The sequence below is a fragment of the Ahaetulla prasina genome, chromosome 1 (assembly GCF_028640845.1).
Source record: "Ahaetulla prasina isolate Xishuangbanna chromosome 1, ASM2864084v1, whole genome shotgun sequence".
In the NCBI taxonomy this organism is placed as follows: Eukaryota; Metazoa; Chordata; class Lepidosauria; order Squamata; family Colubridae; genus Ahaetulla; species Ahaetulla prasina.
Window position 1 is genome coordinate 344,519,032 of NC_080539.1, and position 21,695 is coordinate 344,540,726.

A 21,695-nucleotide genomic window follows, 5' to 3' on the forward strand; every position below is an offset into this window, starting at 1 on the left:
AGTTTAGCAGATCGAATCTCACCAGGCTCAAGGTTGACTCAGCCTTCCATCCTTCCGAGGTGAGTAAAATGAGGACCCAGATTATTGGGGGCAAGAGGCTGACTCTGTAAACTGCTTAGAGTGGGCTGTAAAAGCACTATGAAGTGGTATATAAGTCTATGTGCTATTGCTATTGCTATATGATCATGAGTTAGCTTTTTATGAAGGTATGATTTCACCTTTTATAAAATGAACAAGGATTGTGTTGAACATTTAATGCTTAAAATGCGCACAGTGTACATAAAATATGAACCACTTAGTAGAGGCAAAATGTAACTATATGTTGGAATAAAATGCAGTATTTTGGTGGAAAGCATGCTTTGTATGTCAAGTAATCCTCTGACTATTTTCAAATTAGGGATGAGGGAAAATGTGTAGAAGGAATTTTGGAAATCTTTGACATGCTCTTGGCAACAACTTCAAGGCTTCGAGAGCTGAAATTGCAGCACAAAGAATATCTCTGTGTAAAGGCAATGATTCTTCTCAATTCCAGTGAGTAGAAGTTTCAGTCATGTCAAGCTGTGCTTATTATTGAGACAAAAAGTTGGGTTATGGTAGGAAAAATTTCAAAAGATGCAAGAACTGTTAAGGTGAATGAAATAAAAACACCTAAATGTTTTTCCCTTCCTTATATTATAATGGTTTTATACCCAGGTCACTATATTGTGCCATACTGCATGATTGTATACATGCATCCAATTGTTTTCCTAATTATTTCTATGGAATTAAGTTTGTATATTCCAGATCAGTGTTTCCCCACCCCCTCTGGGGGCTGTTCTTTTGATTGACCCCCAAATACAGGATCTGATGATCAAATTGAGCAAGTTACTTCTTACATTAAAAAATGAGGGTGTTAAAACATATTTCTCCCTTTCAAATTGATGTCTCCTGTTGTAATACATGCACACACATGTGTATGCATGTTCATAGAAACTGTCGTAAGATGTCTGCCATTATCAAAAGCAATAAAGGACTCTTATCACTATCAGTTGTATTGTACAGTCCAATGAGCACATGAATCAGTGATGGTTACAGTTGTGCTTGAGAGACTAATCATCATAATAAACTCAAGTGTCTGTCTGGTCGAAATGCTTCTAAAAGTGTTGAAAACATATTTGTAGTCAAATTTATTTTTATTTTATTTTAGGAACCTTTAGATAGCTCTTATTGAAAGCAGGCAAATCTCAAAACCTTTTAAATGTTGTCTGAATTGTGAATATGATATTTATTTTGGTTTACTTTTATAATTAATTATGGCATTATCCTGAACGGGGCATTCACATGAGCCACTGTTAATCTATTTAAAAATAGAATGCATTATTGGCATTTTCAGAGAAGAGCCATTTTCCTTAACAACTGCTTACTTAATTTCGCTAATTAGCTAAGCTAATTTAACTGAACATAATCACCATTAGTATTTTTAGGATGTTGTAAACTATTGTTTTGCTCTAAGGCATTTTGTCTTGGACACTTCAGTGTGGAACAATGTAATGGTCAAAGAAAAGATTGAATAACCAACTATATTGAGAAGGAAATAAAGAGAGTGACAAACTGAATATAAGCTGCAGAGTAAGCAGAGTTGCACATTCTTAAAGCCTTTCCATACTGTGTGTTGCCATTTATGAACGGCAAATAAATCCTGCTATGCTGATTTCATGCTTGCTTGCCTTCCTGGCTTTTATCTCATGATTGTTTGCTTCCTTATTGTCTCCCCAATTGCACACAATATTTTGTAAGATGAACTGGATTTTCCAAAGATTCCATTTTAAAAAAGGGAAATAGATGGGTGTTGATATAAAGCAGACAATCAATGCTCATTTCTTCTACTTAAACATTGTGTTTATTACCCTACCCACCTGCCACTGCCTTGTGTTTTCAGCAATAGCCCTTCTATCATTCTTCAGGAAGAATAGAAGCATAACCATTTCTAACATTCCTTCTCCCTGTATGCGCACAATCCATATGATTCTTGAGGGAGATGGACAGTCTAGAAACATGAATTATAAAAGAATAAAAATGTGTATTGGAGAGTCAGTTTATAAAATATATCTTCTGATGGGGCAGCTGCAAGAGTAGTTAAATCTTTTTTTTTGAAACTGTTAACAAATGCAGAGAAGCGGGGTATGTGTGTGTATGGGACACTTGATGGCATATCAGCAAGCTACCAAAACTCTGTTCCAAGAAGATCCCTGAACTGGTCTGAATGAAATAGAGTTGGCAAGTAAGAAATAAGGCAGAATTCTTTATTCAGAAGAGCTGAAGAAGCTTCTTGGATAAGAAGTGAAACATCTTTAAAGAAAAAACAGGAAGTCCAGTCACCTCTTGAAAAAGCACCTTTGGTTATACTGATTATCATAATAATCAGTATATTTGGTTATTACTGATTACCATAGTAGTAATTGTGTGACTTAAAGTCACAGCCTGGTATCCTAAAGAGGGTGATTGATTGTAAAATGTGGTTGGTTGGTTGGCTGATTGATTGATTAGCTACAAAACAACTTACTTTTGAATCTTGTCTTTTTTTCTCCCGATATTTTACATACAGAATAAATGTATGTATGTAATAAATACTAATAAATAGATAAAATATTTATGATTGCTGTGTTCTTTAACAGTATGATCATTTGGTCTTATGACCTTCTAGATTTTTTAATCAATGAGAGTAGTACAACTTACATTGTGTCTCATAAATCAAATATGTTTTATTAAAAATGGCCTACTGTTCTTCACTAGAGAAAATGACTTATCAGAAATCAATACAACATAAATACGACTTGAATGTATACAATTGTAGAATTATTATATTAATACGTATTGAATAGTTTAAAATAATTAAATCTTAATGTTCATGCATTCTGAAATGCACACCTTAGCCTATGATTTGTAAGCAGGTATATCACATTAAGAATAACATCTTTTCTACTTGATAGGTAGATATTTCATGATTATTATTTTTCGCCGGACTTTTTTTTTTTAAAAAAAGAATAGATAAATGTCTTCTCTCAAATCTTGTTACCAAGAATAAACAAGCGTGTTTTGATAAATAGCCTAAGGCAGAGGTCTCCAACCTTAGCAACTTTAAGTCTGGAAGACTTCAACTCCCAGAATTCTGGGAGTTGAAGTCCTCCAGGCTTAGCATTGCCAAGGTTGGAGATCCCTGGCCTAAGGTTCTCCTTCCTAACCCCGTCCCACTTTCCCCCAAATCTATACGACTGCAAATGAGGAATAGGTAATTGTATTTTGTGAGCCACATGTGGCCAATGACCCAGCTTTTTGAAAGATTCAGTGTCTCCCAGAACATACTGCCGAGATTCAGCAACAATTTGGTGGACTTTGGAAGTGTGATATCCTGCTAATTCTTAGCATGAAATAAACAGCTAGACTTTTGGCTAGATTGAGCATAGTGTCATTTACAGTTCCTGCAGATGCCATTGTATGCACAACACACTCTCATAATAGCATCCACAGAATTCTAAAAATATATTAAAACTAATAGAATAAATCTTTGGAATATTACCCATTAACTTCCTAGATAAATATGACCACTAAAAAGACAGTGGAAAATTGAGATAACTTTGCATAAATAGCTGTGTGATATATGTACGTGTGTGCACGTGGGTATAGGTTCACTCAGTAGCAGATTTATTAGTCTTAGAGATATCTCATTATACTTTTTGTTTGTTTTAGCAACCAGAGATTAGAATCCCATTCCTGTTCGTCACTGAGTTGGGCATTCTTTAAGTTTCCATGTCTGTAACAATTAAATCTCTAAGATGTCTCTTAGCAATTAATGTTTGTGTGTGAGTGCATATGTGTGCGTGTGTGCGCGTGCGTGTCTGTGCATGTATAGATAGATAGATAGATGATAGATAGATAGATAGATAGATAGATAGATAGATAGATAGATAGATAGATAGATAGATATAGATAGATAGATGATATAGCTCAGGGATCTCCAACCTTGGCAACTTTAAGACTTGTGGACTTTGCTGGCTGAGGGATTCTGGGAGTTGAAGTCCACAAGTCTTAAAGTTGCCAAAGTTGGAGACCCCTGATATAGGTAGTACATTTTCCCCAGCTGAACTGTAAATCTCTTTATAGATATTTGGGCATCAGCATTAAACCAATTTGAATGAAGCAATTCAACTGGTAACATAAATAACTTCTGGATTTGCTATATCTGTATGTATGGGAAATAAAGACAGAAGACTACAAACTTGCCTTGCGAATGCATAGCAGTGTGCCAACTCCTGTTTTGAATAGCTTTAGATAACTTCTCCACCTTTACATCACAGTGTCTGAAGTGCCAATGTAGGTCTAACTGACCTCACAGCTACTAAACAAGCCAAACATTTAACACTCCATTTTACTTGCCTGGAAAACTGCCAATCTGCTGCCATCCCATTCTAAGCCTTGTAGAGCTGACTCCAAAAGTAATACCTATAAATTGCAGTGACTGAGGTCATTCTGCTGCCTGTTTCTTTCTTCTCATCGGTTCTCACTTTTCACCCTGGAAAGGGCAACCATCTCATCTATCAGCACATCAAAAAAAAACACAACAACAGCCTTTCCAACTCATGCGTCTTCATATAACTAGGGTTGCCAGCTAACCAGAAAGAAATTGATCTGGCTGGAATGAGCAGGGAGATTTGGAAGAGTCTGTAAATTTTCTCTCTGATTTAATGGACCCCTATTTCGTGGACTTCACATGCAGTGGATTAGATTTCTGTCCAGTCATCCCCCCCATCCCCCATGATGGACATTCATTGCACCTATCTACATTAGACCAGGGGTCACCAACCTTGGTCCCTTTAAGACTTGTGGACTTCAACTCCCAGAGTTCCTCAGCCAGCTTTGCTGGCTGAGGGACTCTGGGAGTTGAAGTCCACAAGTCTTAAAGGGACCAAGGTTGGAGACCCCTGCATTAGACAGTTAAATTAATTTGTGGCAATTGATGTCTTTTGTGTAATTACATTTTTAATAAAAGAACACAAATCACATTTGTGGAATTCTGTTGCAAATGATGTATTTTGTGTTAAAATGCAAATTGTGTACTTTGAATTTAGTAGACAGTTAGGAATATCAGAACTCCTGCCTCCTAACTTGCGATTTTCCTGAACTAAGTTATGACTTGCTTTCACAGGTATAGCTCACAGTGCAGAGACAAAAAAAATTAGGAGCTGTACATAACATTTCACATCACCTTTCAGCTACTTCTTTGGTCCCAGTTGTGTAGTATTATGGGCCAAGAGGATATTTGAGGAAAACTAAGGGAGAGAACAGTTCCTACTTATTAGGAAAACTTTGTTCAGGTACATTCAGTACTTGATAAGATCCAGTAAGCATGTTTGCAATTTTCATATACTTTTTAACTGCAATATGGTGGGAACATGGGTTAAACACTACCACTTTCCCCCCTGCTACTCTTCTCCACTTCCACCCACCACTTTTCTCTTCTTCTTTTTTTGAGAAAGATTTCCTAGAAATGAGAAAGTTCATCTTCACAGCTACTGCCTCAGAATAGACATTAAATTATTATTATTTTTTCATTCAAGGCTAATATGGTGTCTGTTCTCAGCAATGTTTAATAATGTTCTCTACTTTTTAAACTATATGTTCCCACCAATTTTTCATTACTTGCACATGATAATTTTATAGATGTTCTAGTATATCATTTTGGTGACTCTGTTATGTCATCGCTTATAATCAGTTTCTGTGAACTTCTTGCGTGAACTGAAATTATGATCTACTATTTCTTCTGCTTCTTTGTACAATCTGCATTTTGAATCATTTTACGATTTTTCAAGTCTGGCCTTGATCGCATTAGCTCAAATAGCTTGCTTTTGCACAGCTAAAATCAACCCTTCAGTTTCTTTCTTTCTTTCTTTTTTTAATTTTAGTTACAAGCCATTGCCAGGCTTTATTTTTATCCATTTTCCCCTAAACCTTTTGTAGACATGGACCTTGTAATGCTTTTCCTTGCCAGCATTCTATTTTGTTATTACATTATTTTGATATTCATTTTTTGTTTCCTGAACATTTAATATGTTCCAATTTTTAACTTGCACTGATGTTTATTCTGGGCTGTCTTTTACATGATCAGCCAATGCACACTTTTCTTTTTCAATAGTTATTTTGACATGCAGAAAACCTCTGCCTTCATTTTTGTGGTGTCCGTCTAATCTATCAATATCACTATCGGGCTATAATGCGTAGTGAATAGGAATCAATTTTCTTGTTTTTCAGTCCAAACTGTCCAGTTTGGCTCATGTCCGGGTTAATAATTCAAGCATTGTATTATATCACAAGTCTGCCCAAGTAGTGATAGCTTTAATAGTGTTTCCTCCATTCAGTTTTGTCTAGCAATTTTTGGATGGTTTTTTTTTTTTTTACTAATCTCATTTTTAACTTGATCGTGCTTGATTTTATCCAGCTGTAGAATGTCCAAATACTATTAGACTTCATCCTGATGGCTTCTGATGGTTTGGTCATTTGGCATTTCAGTTTCATTACTGTCTGTGATTTTACCCCAATTTATTGCTACTATAGCACATTCTATTGCTATATCCTTGCTACAAAATTCTTACAATGTTTGTCAATTACATTATTATCATTATGGTCCGTGGAGCAGTCAGTCACATGTTCAGACTGATTTTGGCAGTTTTGTCTGCCTATCGAGTCCTTCCCAAGTACCTAGGATATGTGAATGTTTGTGTTAGAAGTAGCATTGCAGGATGGAAGCTGTTCCAAGTAAAACTGCCTTTTGCAATTGACTGATAGTGAATTTATCAATGCCGATGTATTCAAGTGGTGTTCCAATTATTTTGGGATTGCACCAGAGGTGGGCTGCACTTTCTTTAACAAAGGGTTCACTGGTTGTGAGCTTGCGCACCCCCCTTTGGGAGAGAAACAGAGCATCAAACAGGCTCCTAATCAGTTCAGACAGCTCCAGTGAGAACAGCAGGGTTGGCGCAGAATGCAGCTGGGCCAGCCAACGAGCCAGAAAGTACATTATAAATGGATAGCATAGAACACGGGTGGATCAGAGCTAAGGGTTTGCCTGAATCCTTGCAACCATGCAGCAGCCCACCACTGGATTGCATTCAAGGCGCCTATTACTATTAGTGCTATACGACTACATCTGTTATCTTGCCACAGTCATTCTATTTCTATTTGCAGGTCTTTGTATTTTATTATCTTCTCCAGTTCTTTCTCTTCTATTCTGCTGTCTCCAGGTACTGCCACATCCAGTATACAGATTTATTTTTTGTCTTTCTTACTGATAATTGTTAAGTCTGGGATGTTATGTGACAGGTGCCTGTCTCTTTGAAGTCTAAAGTCCCAGGGCACTTTAGCTTTTTCATTTTCTATTACTTTCTTTATTTTATGGTCCCACCTATTCTTGATTGTAGGCAAATGATATTTTTTGCACATATTCTGATAGAGCATTTTTGCTACTTTGCCATGGCATTGTTTGTAGTCAGTTTCTGCATTCTTCTTGTGGCAGCTAACCAGGTGGAGCTACTGTTTCTTCAGCTTCTTTGCAGAGGGGGGACTTGCTATCTGTTGCTGTCTTCTCAATTCTGGCTTTGTATGAATTTGCTCTTATGTCTCAGTCTTGTGCAGACAGAAGTAGCTGTCTCTTTCTTCAACTTTTCTGATATTATTATTATTATTACTATTACTACTACTACTACTACTACTGTTGTTGTTGTTGTTGTTGTTGTTGTTGTTGTTGTTGTTGTTGTTGTTATTATTATTATTATTATTATTATTATTATTATTATTATTATATCAGAAACTAAGGCTATAGCTGAGTTACAGAGTAGTTGCTCTGTATGTAAAGATTTCTAGGTTTGGTTCCCAGAATCTTCAGGCCGAGTTGAAAACTTTTACATTTCCTACCTTAAATCTTGGAAAGCTATCTTTCATTGTGAACAATATAGACCCAAGAGGATTAATGTTCGGAAGGGAAAGAGGATTCTTTAAATCGGAAGGGAAAGAGGATTCCTAATGACATTAATTTTTGGTACTCTTGTGCAGGCATGTATCCACTGTCATCTGCTACAGAAGAACCTGAGAGCAACAAAAAACTGAGCCATCTTCTAAACTCAGTGACAGATGCGTTGGTGTGGGTCATTGCAAAGAGTGGGGTCCCTTTACCTCAACAAACAACTCGCTTGGCAAATTTGTTGATGTTACTTTCTCATGTTCGTCATGCAAGGTAAGACCATTCTAGATGGTGTTGCAGATGTCTTCTTGCAACTTGTTATCTTTTTTATCTAGAAAGAGTGCAGAGAAGAGCATCAAAGATGATTAGGGGTCTGGAGGCTAAAACATATGAAGAAAAGTTGCAAGAACTCGGTATGTCTAGTTTAATGAAAAGGAGGACTAAGGGAGACATGCAGTGTTCCAATATCTCAGGAGCTGTCACAAAGAAGAGGAAGTCAAGCTATTCTCCAAAGCACCTGAGGGCAGGACAAGAAGCAATGAGTAGAAATTAATCAAGGAGAGAAGCAACCTAGAACTAAGGAGAAATTTCCTGACAGTTAGAACAATTAATTAGTGGAACAACTTGCCTCCAGAAGTTGTAAATGCTCCAACACTGGAAGTTTTAAGAACAGAATGGATAACCAGCAGAAAACCTCCTTTTAAGAGATTCTAAATGGATAACCATTTGTCTGAAGTGGTGTAGGGTTTCCTGCACAAGCAGAGGGTTGAACTAGAAGACCTCCAAGGTCTTTTCCAACTGGATTATTCTGTTTTCTGTTTTTCTGTTTTTGCCTTTGATAGTGAAGGAGGAGAGATAACTTCCTTGCATTACTTTTCATTTCTGCTTTCATTTCTCCTTATGAATTATTACACAGCTTTTTACATATGTTGCCTGTTAATGTAACTGTAAATATATAATATATAATATATATAATATATATAATATATAATATATAATATGACTTTGGTTGTTCGGGTTTTCTCCCGTGTAAAATTGGAAGTGTCTTGGTGACGTTTCGACGAAGTCTCATTCGTCATCTTCAGGCTGGTGTTTCCTGCTTCGTGCTTCTAGGAGCAATGTGTGATCGCAGCTGTTTCTTCCTTTTAACTGCTAGTGGGGGTTTGAACTGATTGGTTGGGAGCTTGGCCGTGTTCTGATTGGTTGGGGGGTTTGGCTGTGCTCTGATTGGATGGTGGGGTTGGCTGTGCTCTGATTGGATGGGGTGTGTTCTGTTTGGGTGGGGGGGCTTGGTTGTGCTCAGGTTAGTCTGAATTGCAGGGGGATTTGAGTTGGTGAGCTGCATTGCTGTTGTTTGGCTTCGCGTTCGTGGTCATGCTACATCTTCAATGGTGGGTGTCAGTCTGCTGCATGTATGGATTGGAGGGGTTTGAAATGGCTAATGATACAGCTGTGGTCTGGCTTCTGGTCCGTGGTTGTGCTTCATCATCGGTGTGGGTTTGAGTCTGCTTTCTGCGTGGATGTGTGGTGGTGGTGACATGATAACCCACCCTTATCGACAAACGAGACCCTAACATGGAGAATGACGCAAGACGCACACTCACGAGTGCCACACAGCATGTCACCACCACACATCGATGCACGGACCTATTTCACAGACAAAAGGCAGGAAAAGCTCCAGGCCCAGACAACTCCTTCTTGCTTAAAAGTCTGTGCTGACCAATTGGCCCCCATCTTCACCCATATTTTCAATAAATCACTAGAGATGTGTTATGTTCCTTCTTGCTTCAAACGCTCTACCATCATCCCAGTGCCGAAGAAGCCCACCATCAAGGAACTGAATGACTACAGACCAGTTGCTTTAACATCTGTAGTCATGAAAACCTTTGAAAGGCTAGTGCTTTCCTACTTGAAAACCATCACGGATCCGCTGTTAGACCCCTTGCAATTTGCATACCGAGCAAATAGATCAACAGATGATGCTGTTAATATGGCTCTGCACTACATCCTACAACATCTTGAGTCTCCAAAGACCTATGCAAGGGTCCTTTTTGTAGACTTTAGTTCAGCATTCAATACCATCATTCCAGACATTCTTCTAACTAAGCTAAACCAGCTACAGGTACCGGAACAGACTTGTAAGTGGATCACAAGCTTCCTAACAAACAGGAAGCAGCAGGTGAAGCTAAGCAAGATCACATCAAATACCTGTACAATTAGCACAGGGGGCCCCCAAGGCTGTGTGCTCTCCCCACTTCTCTCTGTATACCAATGACTGCATCTCCAATGATCCATCTGTTAAGCTACTGAAGTTTGCAGATGACACAACAGTGATTGGTCTCATTCGAGACAATGACGAATCCGCATATAGACGAGAGGTTGAACGACTAGCCTTGTGGTGCAACCAAAACAATCTGGAACTGAACACACTCAAAACCGTAGAAATGGTGGTAGACTTTAGGAGAAATCCTTCCATACTTCCACCTCTTACAATACTAGACAACACAGTATCAACAGTAGAAACCTTCGAATTTCTAGGTTCTATCATATCGCAAGATCTAAAATGGACAGCTAACATCAAAAACATCATTAAAAAAGGACAACAAAGAATTTTCTTTCTGCGCCAACTCAGTAAGCTCAAACTGCCCAAGGAGGTGCTGATTCAGTGCTATAGAGGAATTATTGAGTCTGTCATTTGCACCTCTATAACTGTCTGGTTCGGTTCTGCAACCCAACAAGAAAAACACAGACTTCAGAGGATAATTAGAACTGCAGAAAAAATAATTGCTACCAACCTGCCTTCCATTGAGGACCTGTATACTGCACGAATCAAGAAGAGGGCTGTGAAAATATTTACAGACCCCTCGCATCCTGGACATAAACTGTTTCAACTCCTACCCTCAAAACGACGCTATAGAGCACTGCACACCAGAACAACTAGACACAAGAACAGTTTTTTCCCGAAGGCCATCACTCTGCTAAACAAATAATTCCATAACACTGTCAAACTATTTACTGAATCTGCACTACTATTAATCGTCTCATAGTTCCCATCACCAATCTCTTTCCACTTATGACTGTATGACTATAACTTGTTGCTGGCAATCCTTATGATTTATATTGATATATTGACCATCAATTGTGTTGTAAATGTTGTACCTTGATGAACGTATCTTTTCTTTTATGTACACTGAGAGCATATGCACCAAGACAAATTCCTTGTGTGTCCAATCACACTTGGCCAATAAAAATTCTATTCTATTCTATTCTATTCTATTCTATTCTATTCTATTCTAATATATATATATATATATAATATATATATATATATAGGTCTTTGGTTGTTCGGGTTTTCTCCCATGTAAAATTGGAAATGTCTTGGCAACGTTTCGATGAAGTCTCATTCATCATCTTCAGGCTTCAGCTTCATGCTTCTGGGAGCAATGTGTGATCGTAGCTGTTTCTTCCTTTTAACTGCTAGTGGGGGTTTGAACTGATTGGCTGTGCTCTGATTGGATGGAGCTCTGATTGGATGGAGTTTTTTTTGTGCTCTGATTGGCTGGGTGTGTGTCCTGTTTTGGTGGGGGCTTGGTTGTGCTCAATTTAGTCTGTGTTGCAGGGGGATTTGAGCTGGTGAGCTGCATAGCTGTTGTTTGGCTTTGTGGTGGTGCTACATCTTCATAGTGGGTGTCAGTCTGCTGCATGTATGGATTGGAGGGGTTTGAAATGGCTAATGTTGCAGCTGCGGTCTGGCTTCTGGTCCTTGGTCGTGCTTCATGATCAGTGTGGGTTTGGGTCTGCTTTCTGGGTGGATGTGCGGTGGTGACATCCTGTGTGGACCTCGTGAGTGTGGGTCTGGTGTCATTCCTCGTGTTAGGGACTCGTTTGTCAATAAGGGCGGGTTTCCAAATGGCTGGTAGGCGGGAGGTATTATCTCATTTGTTCATGCTGTGTGGGCGTTTTTCTATCTCAATGGCTTCTCTGATTATTCTGTTGTTAAAGTGTTCAGTTTTGGCGATAGTTCTGGTCTTTTTAAAGTCAATATCATGTCCTGTGACTTTAAAGTGTTGGACCAGGGAAGAAGTTGGTTCCTCTTTTTTGACTGAGTTCTTGTGTTCTTCAATGCGTGCAGTTATTCTTCTGTTGGTTTGTCCGATGTATGTGGTGGGGCAGGTGGTGCATGGGATTTCATATACTCCTTGATTTTCTAACTCAATTTTGTCTTTGGGGTTTCTTAGGATGGTGGATATTTTTCAGTTTGTGCAGAATGCTGTCTTGATGTTTTGTTTGTGGAGGATCTTGCTGATTCTGTCTGTGGTGCCTTTTATATATGGGAGGAGGGCTGTGCCGTTTTCTTGTTCTCTGTCTTGGATTTTAGTGGGGGGTTCTTTTTGGATTAGCTTGGTAATCTTATTTCTTTGGAATCCATTGGATGTTAGTACGTTAGTGAGAGTGTCTAGTTCGGTTTTTAGGTGTTGTTCGTCAGCTAAGCATTTTGTTCTGGAGATGAGTGTCTTGGCTATGGAGTTGATCTGTGCTGGGTGGTGGTGTGAGAGTGCGTGCAGATAGCGGTTTGTGTGTGTTTTCTTCTGGTAGATGGTGTGTCCTAGGGAGCCATTGGGTTTCCTGTAGACTAAGACATCCAGGAAGGGAAGTTGGTTGTTAACTTCTGTTTCCATGGTGAACTGTAACAACTGTAACAACAGAACTGTAACAACAGAACTGTAACAACAGAACACTTTAACAACAGAATAATCAGAGAAGCCATTGAGATAGAAAAACGCCCACACAGCATGAACAAACGAGATGACACCTCCCGCCTACCAGCCATTTGGAAACCCGCCCTTATTGACAAACGAGTCCCTAACACGAGGAATGACACCAGACCCACACTCACAAGGTCCACACAGGATGTCACCACCGCAGATCCACCCAGAAAGCAGACCCAAACCCACACTGATCATGAAGCACGACCAAGGACCAGAAGCCAGACTGCAGCTGCAACATTAGCCATTTCAAACCCCTCCAATCCATTCATGCAGCAGACTGACACCCACTATGAAGATGTAGCACCACCACAAAGCCAAACAACAGCTATACAGCTCACCAGCTCAAATCCCCCTGCAGCACAGACTAGACTGAGCACAACCAAGCCCCCACCAACACAGGACACACCCCCATCCAATCAGAGCACAGAAAAACCCCCATCCAATCAGAGCACAGCCAAGCTCCCACCCAATCAGTTCAAACCCCACTAGCAGTTAAAAGGAAGAAACAGCTGCGATCACACATTGCTCCCAGAAGCACGGTTGAAGCCTGAAGATGACGAATGAGACTTCGTCGAAACGTCACCAAGACACTTCCAATTTTACACGGGAGAAAACCCGAACAACCAAAGACCTACATACAAACACACGCGAAAACCTCAGAAAACATATTTATACATATATATCATATATATATATATATATATATATATATATATATATATATATATATATGTATATGTATATGTATATATGTATATATATATATATATATTTGTGCATAATATACACAGCAATTTCACTTGCATAATACAATATCTGTAACACTTATATATGATGTTCATTATATATTGGATACCATACTATTATGTTCTGAATTGTCTTATGAACAAAGTATTCTGCTTAGAAAAGGCGGTATATTTCTGATCTATTGCTGGTAACTAAAGCTTTTGCATTTTGTTTTCCAAAGCATGTCTCTTCCTGAAGGCCAGTTAGTTCCTTCTAAAAAATAGACTTAAAAAAAATTAAACGATAAAAATTTGCCTCAGTTTTCATCTAATCAAATACATTATCTGTGGAATTTTATTTTTAATGACAGAATATTCTGGCATGTAAATATTATCATCCTAAATAGATGATTTGTAATTCAGTACATTTTAAGGACAAGTTGAATTGAAATATTAAGTTAAATTAAAATGTGATTTTGATTTATGGGGGTTTATTTTTATTTTACAAATAAAAATAAAAGAAATTTATTTGTAAGAAGTCAGTAAAAATTAAAACTAATATAAATGTCCATTAATTCTATGGATTAAATACATTAAATTGAAAATTTAAGAGTGCTGGGCTGAGCAGTATGTTTTTACTTAATCATTTTTGAGCTATTAAAATTATTGTAACGAAGATTTTATAAATATAATACAAAATTCATGGAAGGCAATGCTTTCTATGATGTAATAACAGTTAGCTTTTCCTGAAGAAAACTTCATTCAGAATTTTTGCTTAAAAAACACAAGGCCAAGTTCAAGTTGCTGAAATATAGTGGGCTTCCAAAGCTGATAATTAAATGTTTTAGCAGTACTTGTAAGAAAAGTGCATCTTATTGTACAAAAATATTATATTGTTCAATTATGAAAATATTTAGACCTTTACACAGCCTGTGACCAGAAAATTTTTTATAACAACATTTGATCTGGCATACTGCATTGCAAGTTTATACTATGGAAGTGTTTGTAACCTCTATCACTGACTGTAACAGCAGTGGATACATGGTGGAACTTTAATAAAAATTAGTCTTGCACACATTGTGGATCCACACAGAATGGATTCCAATGTTTTGGGAGAAACCATCCATTGGAATTAGGTGGCTAATACATTTAAGCAGATAAGCAACCTTGGTGAATCAAATCCCAAGCTTTTGTCAGCTTGCCATTCCTAGGTCATTCTTTAAAAGAACATCCTTCTGTCTGAAGGCCTTTCAGAAGCTAATCCTTTCCTTGAAACACCAGCTATCTGAACAGCTGTCCAGTCTCCACATACAGACAGAATTAGCCCAGTTTGGCTGGCTAGAGTTGGCTTGGACTGTAGCCCTTGGAAGTATCAGTTTAATGGACATCTAAATCTAAAAAAAAGAAGGCATGCAGGTTCTATTGCTGTCCTTGGATGCACATAATTGGCACTGGCAAAGAGGATGGGCTCTATCTATTCAGGGATTGGATCCAGGTAGTCCTCAACTTGCAACAATTCATTTAGCGACTGTTCAAAGTTACAACAGAACTGGAAAAAAGTGCTGTTACGACTGTTTCTTATAACTTTTACAGCATCCCCAAGGATCATGTGATCACCTTTTGTGACTTTCTGACAAGCAAAGTCAACGGGGAAGCGAGATTCACTTAACAACTGGGTTACTAACTTATCCACTGCAGTGATTCACTTAACAACAGGAAAAGGTCATCAAGTGGGGCAAAATTCACTTAACAAATGTCTCATTTGACAACAGAAATTTTGGGCTCAATTGTGGTCATAAGTCAAGGACTACCTGTACTTTGGGTTGGCAGGCATAGGAGTCTCGAAAAGATCAAAAATCAACAATGATAACAGGTAGCTGCTAAGAGCATCTCTTTGGTGATATAGTTCCATAAGCAAGACACTGCTAGCAAGAAAACTCTCCCCATCTTAATAGAAGAAATAAAGGAAAGCAGAAATAGCGCTATACCCGTGATGGCGAACCTATGGCATGCGTGACAGAGGTGGCACACAGAGCCCTCTCTGTGGGCACGCGTGCCATCATCAGCTGCTCTTCTGGTTTCTGGCATGTCAGCCAGCTGGTCTTCACCAGCTGAAGCACCGGAAAATGGCCTCAAAAACACCCAAAAAGCAGGCATGTGCGTGCCAACCATCTGGTCTTTGGGTTTCTGGTGCTCTGGTGCGCATACATGCACATGCATGCACCAGTGGTGGGTTTCAAATTCTTTTACTACCAGTTCTGTGGGTGTGGCTTGGTAGGTGTGACTTGGTAGGCATGGCATGGCTTGGTGGGTGTGGCAGGGGAAGAATACTGTAAAATCTCCATTCCCTCCCCAATCCAGGGGAAGGTTACCCATTTCCTCCTGATCAGCTGGGACTCAGGAGGCAGAGAGTAGATGGGGGTCAGTCAGAATTTTTACTACCAGTTCTCTGAACTACTCAAAATTTCCGTTACCAGTTCTGCAGAACTGGTGAGAACCTGCTGAAACCCACCTCTGGCATGCATGCACATTCCGGTTTGGGCACTCAGTGCCAAAAATGTTCACCATCACTTCTTTATACCATCAAAAAAATAATGTTGCTTCTCAGTGGACATGGTTGCAAATGATGACAGATAAGAGTTGGCCCCTGCTTCCCCCATTCCCTTTGGCCCAAACCCAGATTGGCTTGACCTGCTATTTAGCTCAGTAAGACCTAGAACAGTGTGTGACTTTTTGGAGCACCCACTTTTTCAGTGGTTCATTCTTGCTCACTCAGAGCAAGTCAAGAAGATAGTCAGCTTAAGTGAAAAATCATGCATTGTTCACTTCAAAGTACTGAATTAGGACACAGAACTTTAGTTTCAGTGTAGCTGAAGTCATAAGATACAATTCTGCATTACTAGAGCAGTGCTTCTCGACCTTAGCAATTTTAAGATGTGAGGACTTCAATTTTCCGAATTCCCCAGCCAGCTATAGAGGCAAATCTTATTGGTGTTGCTTATCAGAACTAAAACAACTTGTTTCATCCTCAGTCTCTCAAAATAGCTGAATGACAATGCCATTAATAATCCTCATTTTTTTCCCTGGTGCAAAAGCAGAATAATTTTGATTAGATTACCTGGTTCATTTTTTTTTCCTCTTCAAACTCTTCTACACAGACCTTCCATGTAAGTTGTTTACTTTGTGATGGCAATGAAAGACTGCTCGGTGGTTGTGTTAATACATTGACCTGGCACTGGAAAATTTATTGATACTTTTTAAAGGACACATTAAAAAAGGTTGAGTCATTACGTGGAATTGGCTTAATGAATATTGACTTTTCCATCAGTGAAAGTAAAAAATAATGCAAGCCGGCTTTTGGCTTATTTTGCTTTTTATAGAAACTTTTCCATTAACCCAATTTCTAGCTACTCAGAAACTGAGAAAAACATTGTTTCAAACTGGTAACTGACCAGCAGCATTTGGACAGACCTTACGTCAACCAGCAAACTACATAATTTTCATTTTAAATGCTTTTCTTCCACTTATTTTACTGGGTAAATAGCCATTAGATCCAGGGTTTCCAATGGATCCATAATGCATCTGAACTCCATCTAATCTTTCTGCTCCTTCCCCTCCAAATCAGGTATTGGTTTTTCCAGTCATTGGTTTTCAAATTTGAAACCATACACCCAGTGATTTATAGAAAATGAAGAGTTTTCCCATCAGCCCTCTATTCCAAAACAGCTCACAGCTTGTTTATCCTTGTGATATTCTTCATTTTAAGGACTGAACTGGTCACATTCTGGATCTATTCTGTCTTCTCTGAAACAAGAACCAGACAATGTGATGGTTTGGGAGAGGTCTGTTTTTCTTTTGGCTTTGATCTTGGATACCTCCCAGTTCTGGGATACAAGCAGATTTTTCCTCAATATCTGTTGCAATCTAAGTGCGCTAGAAAAGGAGTAGAAGCAAACTGATTGAACTTCAGGCTTGTGGTCAGGTTAGGTGAGCCTGTCACTATGAGTTTGTCTTTTTTAAGCTGAGAGTTGGGTTTGTTCTCAGTTGCCATTACTTTTAATATTTTCTTATCATGTATAAGATGCTTGCTTCGGAGTTTTTACTTGGGGAGGGGGTTTTCTGGAACACTGACAGTATGTTTGGTTGGGATTTTATACTAAGCATGCTGCCCAGAGTCACAATTGTGAGAACACCAGAAACTACTAAGTGGCAGACTTGCTTGAATTCTGTTTTTAAACTTTTCTATTGGCCACCCAGAGAAAGGATTATCGGACCATAGTCTTTCTTGCCCAATCTTAGTTTTTCAAGTCAGCTAGAAGTTAGCTTCAAAATAATTCATGAGATAAGATGGTTTATGAGGGCTACTACTGTCTCATCCCCAGAATGAGTTTCCAGTGCTATAGAAGGTGAAGCCTGCAGTAAAATTCCTGCGAGTGCCATGATAAAAAAAAAAAAAATTAGAAGACCAAACAATAGTCCAATCTTTCATAGTGTTTACTGAGTTCCTGAATGCAGTCATGTAGTATTTAACAATTTCTATTTTATTTTATAAATGTTCTCTCAAGTGTTTTCTGTTTTAATTTTTAAAGTTTTAATATTAATGTTCACTTTTTATTAATTTTAATATTCTAAATCCATTGCTGGCAAGATTTCACTGGTTTCTCCTTTGTTGGTATTATTCAAGCGAAGTGGTCCTCTATCAAAGATGCTGTTGTAGAATTCCTGCTTTGAGCAGGGAATTGGGCTAGATCAGGGGTGTCAGACTGGTGCCCCTGGGTCGGATGCTGGGGAGCCCACCCCAGCTCCGTGAAGGGGGAAACCTCACAAAACATCACATGATGGCAACGTGATGCCGCAAGTTTGTCACCCATGGGCTAGATGGTCCAAACAAATACCTTCCAATCCTTATATTCTGTTATGCAATATTGTGCAGTTGTGTGAATCATTTAAAAATCTTGTAGAATCTCCTAGAGCACCTCTGTATTTTAAATCTCAGCACTTCTTTCTGATCACAATGTTTTCTTTACAGTAACAAAGGGATGGAGCATCTTCTTAGTATGAAGTGCAAGAATGTAGTACCAGTCTACGATCTGTTGCTGGAGATGCTCAATGCTCACACTGTCCGCAGTCACAGGAAAATACCCGTCGCCAATCTTGAGAATAGTCCATTGGAACCAACAGAGGCAACAGATGAAGTCCAGCAGTGATTTCATAGAAGTCCAAATCCAGGAAAATCCCAAAGAATAAAAAAGAATAAAAGAAATATCCAGATCAAAACTTTGGATCTTTGCTATTAAGAAAACTACGGCATCTTTACAATTTTTACTGGACCATTTGTTAATCTTTTTCAGACTGAATGTTGTCTGTCAACTAAGACCGTTTTAGAAAAGCCCCATGTGGTTGGAACTGAACAGCCAGCTGATGATTTGTGGTTTTATCAAATGTTGCATTTCTGGAGTGCCTTCTATCATAGAGGAGACTATTTAACTGCCAAAACAGCCTTAAGCTTCATGGTATCCTAGGTAGATGCCAATATAAGCTTCTTTTCTTTTCTTTTTTTAAAGGAGAGCTGGACAACTCAAAAACCTAAGATCTCACAATGAATATCTGTCAGGGCAGAAAGAGAGGCAACTTCTGATAAGAAACTGAATAGTTTGACATGACGCTATTCATCAATGCATCAAGCCGCACATTAGATCAAACAGGAAAAACTGCTTGCATTGAAAATGCATGTTGTTCAGCTTGTTAATTGCAATGGACATTTGATATGTTTTTCCATTGTGCAAATGTACATTAGATAAGTTAGAAAAGGGGAATAATGAGCAGGTCTTCATATTTAATTGCAAAGCCTTGGTTTGGAGAGCTTGTTTCTAGATTCGTTCTGATAAAATGACCTGGAAGCATTTTAAAGCCCCAGTTGGTCTTGACTGCTACCTAAGCATTTACCATGCGTTTGAGTTCTATGTTCAAGTACCTGTGGCTTTTATTTCCTCTTAGAAACGTGTACAATATACTGCTATCGTTGTGAAGGAATTATTGCAATGAATATTCAGCATTTGTGAATAGTGATGTAATATTTGAAGTACTGAAGATCAAAAATAATTATGGTTATTTTATATGAGATTGAGGTGTTTACAGACAAACCTGGAAGTACAAAATAGGAAATGGAGGACCAAATAGAATATGTCTGATCAACCACCTTATGCATGTCCATGTGCCAACCGTTGAGCCCTGTCAATCACATTCATGTATCCCTACCAGCTTTTCATTGTAGGAGGCAGCTCTACGCAAATATATAAAACATAGTCAGAGCTGGTGGCATCATTAAGGATAGTTAAGGAATTGTGTATGCATTTACACATATTCATATTCCTTATGAATATCGAAATGCATACATTATTCTAAAGCTTGCAAAATGATCTGCATCATTTTGTTTTATATGCTAGCACCTGGGATGAAGAAGTTAGCCTAGGAAATGCCCTTAAGAATGCAAGGTTTAGTATCCCTGAACCAGACCTGGAAACCGTGAACTGTGCCTGACTCCACTGCTCTTCATGTTGGGTTCTCTTTAAGAAGTGTCCAGAAACTTCAACTGATACAAAACGGGGCAAGCAAAATCAGTAATAGCTTCAGTAAGCCACAATAACACATTGTTATTGAAACACACATTCTACCTTTCCATAGCTATATTCATTTAAGGCAAATATTTACATCATGACATCATTACATGCATTATGTCCCTTGACCTCTCATCAATAGACCTTCATAACTAGGCAACTAAGTTAGGCACGATATTGACACCTCTGCTTGTTGTCAGTTCTGTTTGGGGTACAATTAATTTTTTTATTTTATTTTTAAAGTCCTAAACTTCTTTGAATATAAGATCATGCATCTCAATTTCATCCTGTCCGGTCATGAAAATCTATTCATTTATTCTTTCTACATATAACATATTCTAAGGCAGTTTGTAAAATTTAAGCAACATCTAAAATATCTACATCATATTTTATATTTAAACAACCATAAGTACTGAGAATAATTGGAAAACAATCATGATGAATTATTTAAATTAATTATACTCAGTCAAATTAAAGTTCAGCAGGTGACATCTTCTTAAAGACGCCCCTCCATTCCAAGGTTTGTGCGTTGGACAATTGAGAAAAGGCTTCCTTGCTGTTTCTCTCAACCTTTGGAACGCCATCTCATGTTTGACTTCCTCCTTCAGCTTTTAGGAAAGGGATGCAGACTTTCTCTGTAATCAGACCTGTTCTGTCTGAAACAGTCAATAATTAGTTCAAATGGTTTAAATCAGGGGTCTCCAACCTTGACAACTCTACAACTTGTGGACTTCGACTCCCAGAATTCCTCAGCCAGCATACGCTGGTTGAGGAATTCTGGGAGTCGAAGTCCACAAGTTGTAAAGTTGCCAAGGTTAGAGACCCCTGGTTTAAATTACTTTTTAACAGTTTGTGTTGCTTTTTGACTGTTAACTTGAGAACCCTCAGGCTTCAGAGAGGGAAAAATTAACAACTACCCATTAATAGGAAACTCATGACTTTCCTATTAATGGGTAGAGAACAACACTGAGTTTTCTTTTTCTTTTTCTTTTGGGGGGGAATATTCATTGATAGGGCATTTCCCCCATTAACTCTTCATTCCCAACAGGAATCTGGGTGGCCACAGCAGCCAGGAATCACTGGGATTTGGTAAAGGTTCTGCAGATAGTCCATGTGCAGGGCATGATATACAAGTAATTACAAAAATCGTGCGAGACTGCCAAATCTTGGAGCTTTAAGCAAATAAATATTAAAATTGAATAATAAGAATAAACTGGGAGGAGGGAATCTTAGGGACACTTGAGAAGATTGTGGATGCTGCTTGAAGCTGCCATGTTGTTGACCTTGAGCTTATTCAATGATCCTTTAACAACTTTTGATTTCAATATAGCATTTTATTTATTTATTATGGGGAGTTGTTTGTGAGTCAGTGTTGACTTCTGTTGACTACCAGGACAAGTCCCTGCAGGTTTTTGGCAAAGTTTTTCAGAAGTGGTTTACTGCTTCTTCCTAGGGCTGAGAGAGACTGGTCACTTGGCTTTGTGCCTAAGACAAGACTACAAACTCACAATCTCCTAGTTTTTAGCCTGGTGACTTAACCACTGCATCTGGTTCTCGCTGATCATGCTAGTGATTAGCATGAAAAATAAAAGCT

The 21,695-nt window shown here is 38.5% G+C and overlaps 1 protein-coding gene across 1 annotated transcript in view; it reads left to right on the forward strand.

Annotated features, from left to right (window-relative positions):
* Positions 1 to 20,842, forward strand: part of ESR2 (estrogen receptor 2) — a 71,269-nt gene extending 50,427 nt beyond the window's left edge. Inside the window, exons 8-10 of the mRNA XM_058162898.1 lie at positions 398 to 531; positions 8,083 to 8,263; positions 18,514 to 20,842. Of these exons, the coding sequence (XP_058018881.1) occupies positions 398 to 531; positions 8,083 to 8,263; positions 18,514 to 18,691 (493 nt within the window). The 3' untranslated portion in view covers positions 18,692 to 20,842. The remainder of the gene's footprint in view (positions 1 to 397; positions 532 to 8,082; positions 8,264 to 18,513) is intronic.
* Positions 20,843 to 21,695: the final 853 nt, after the last annotated feature.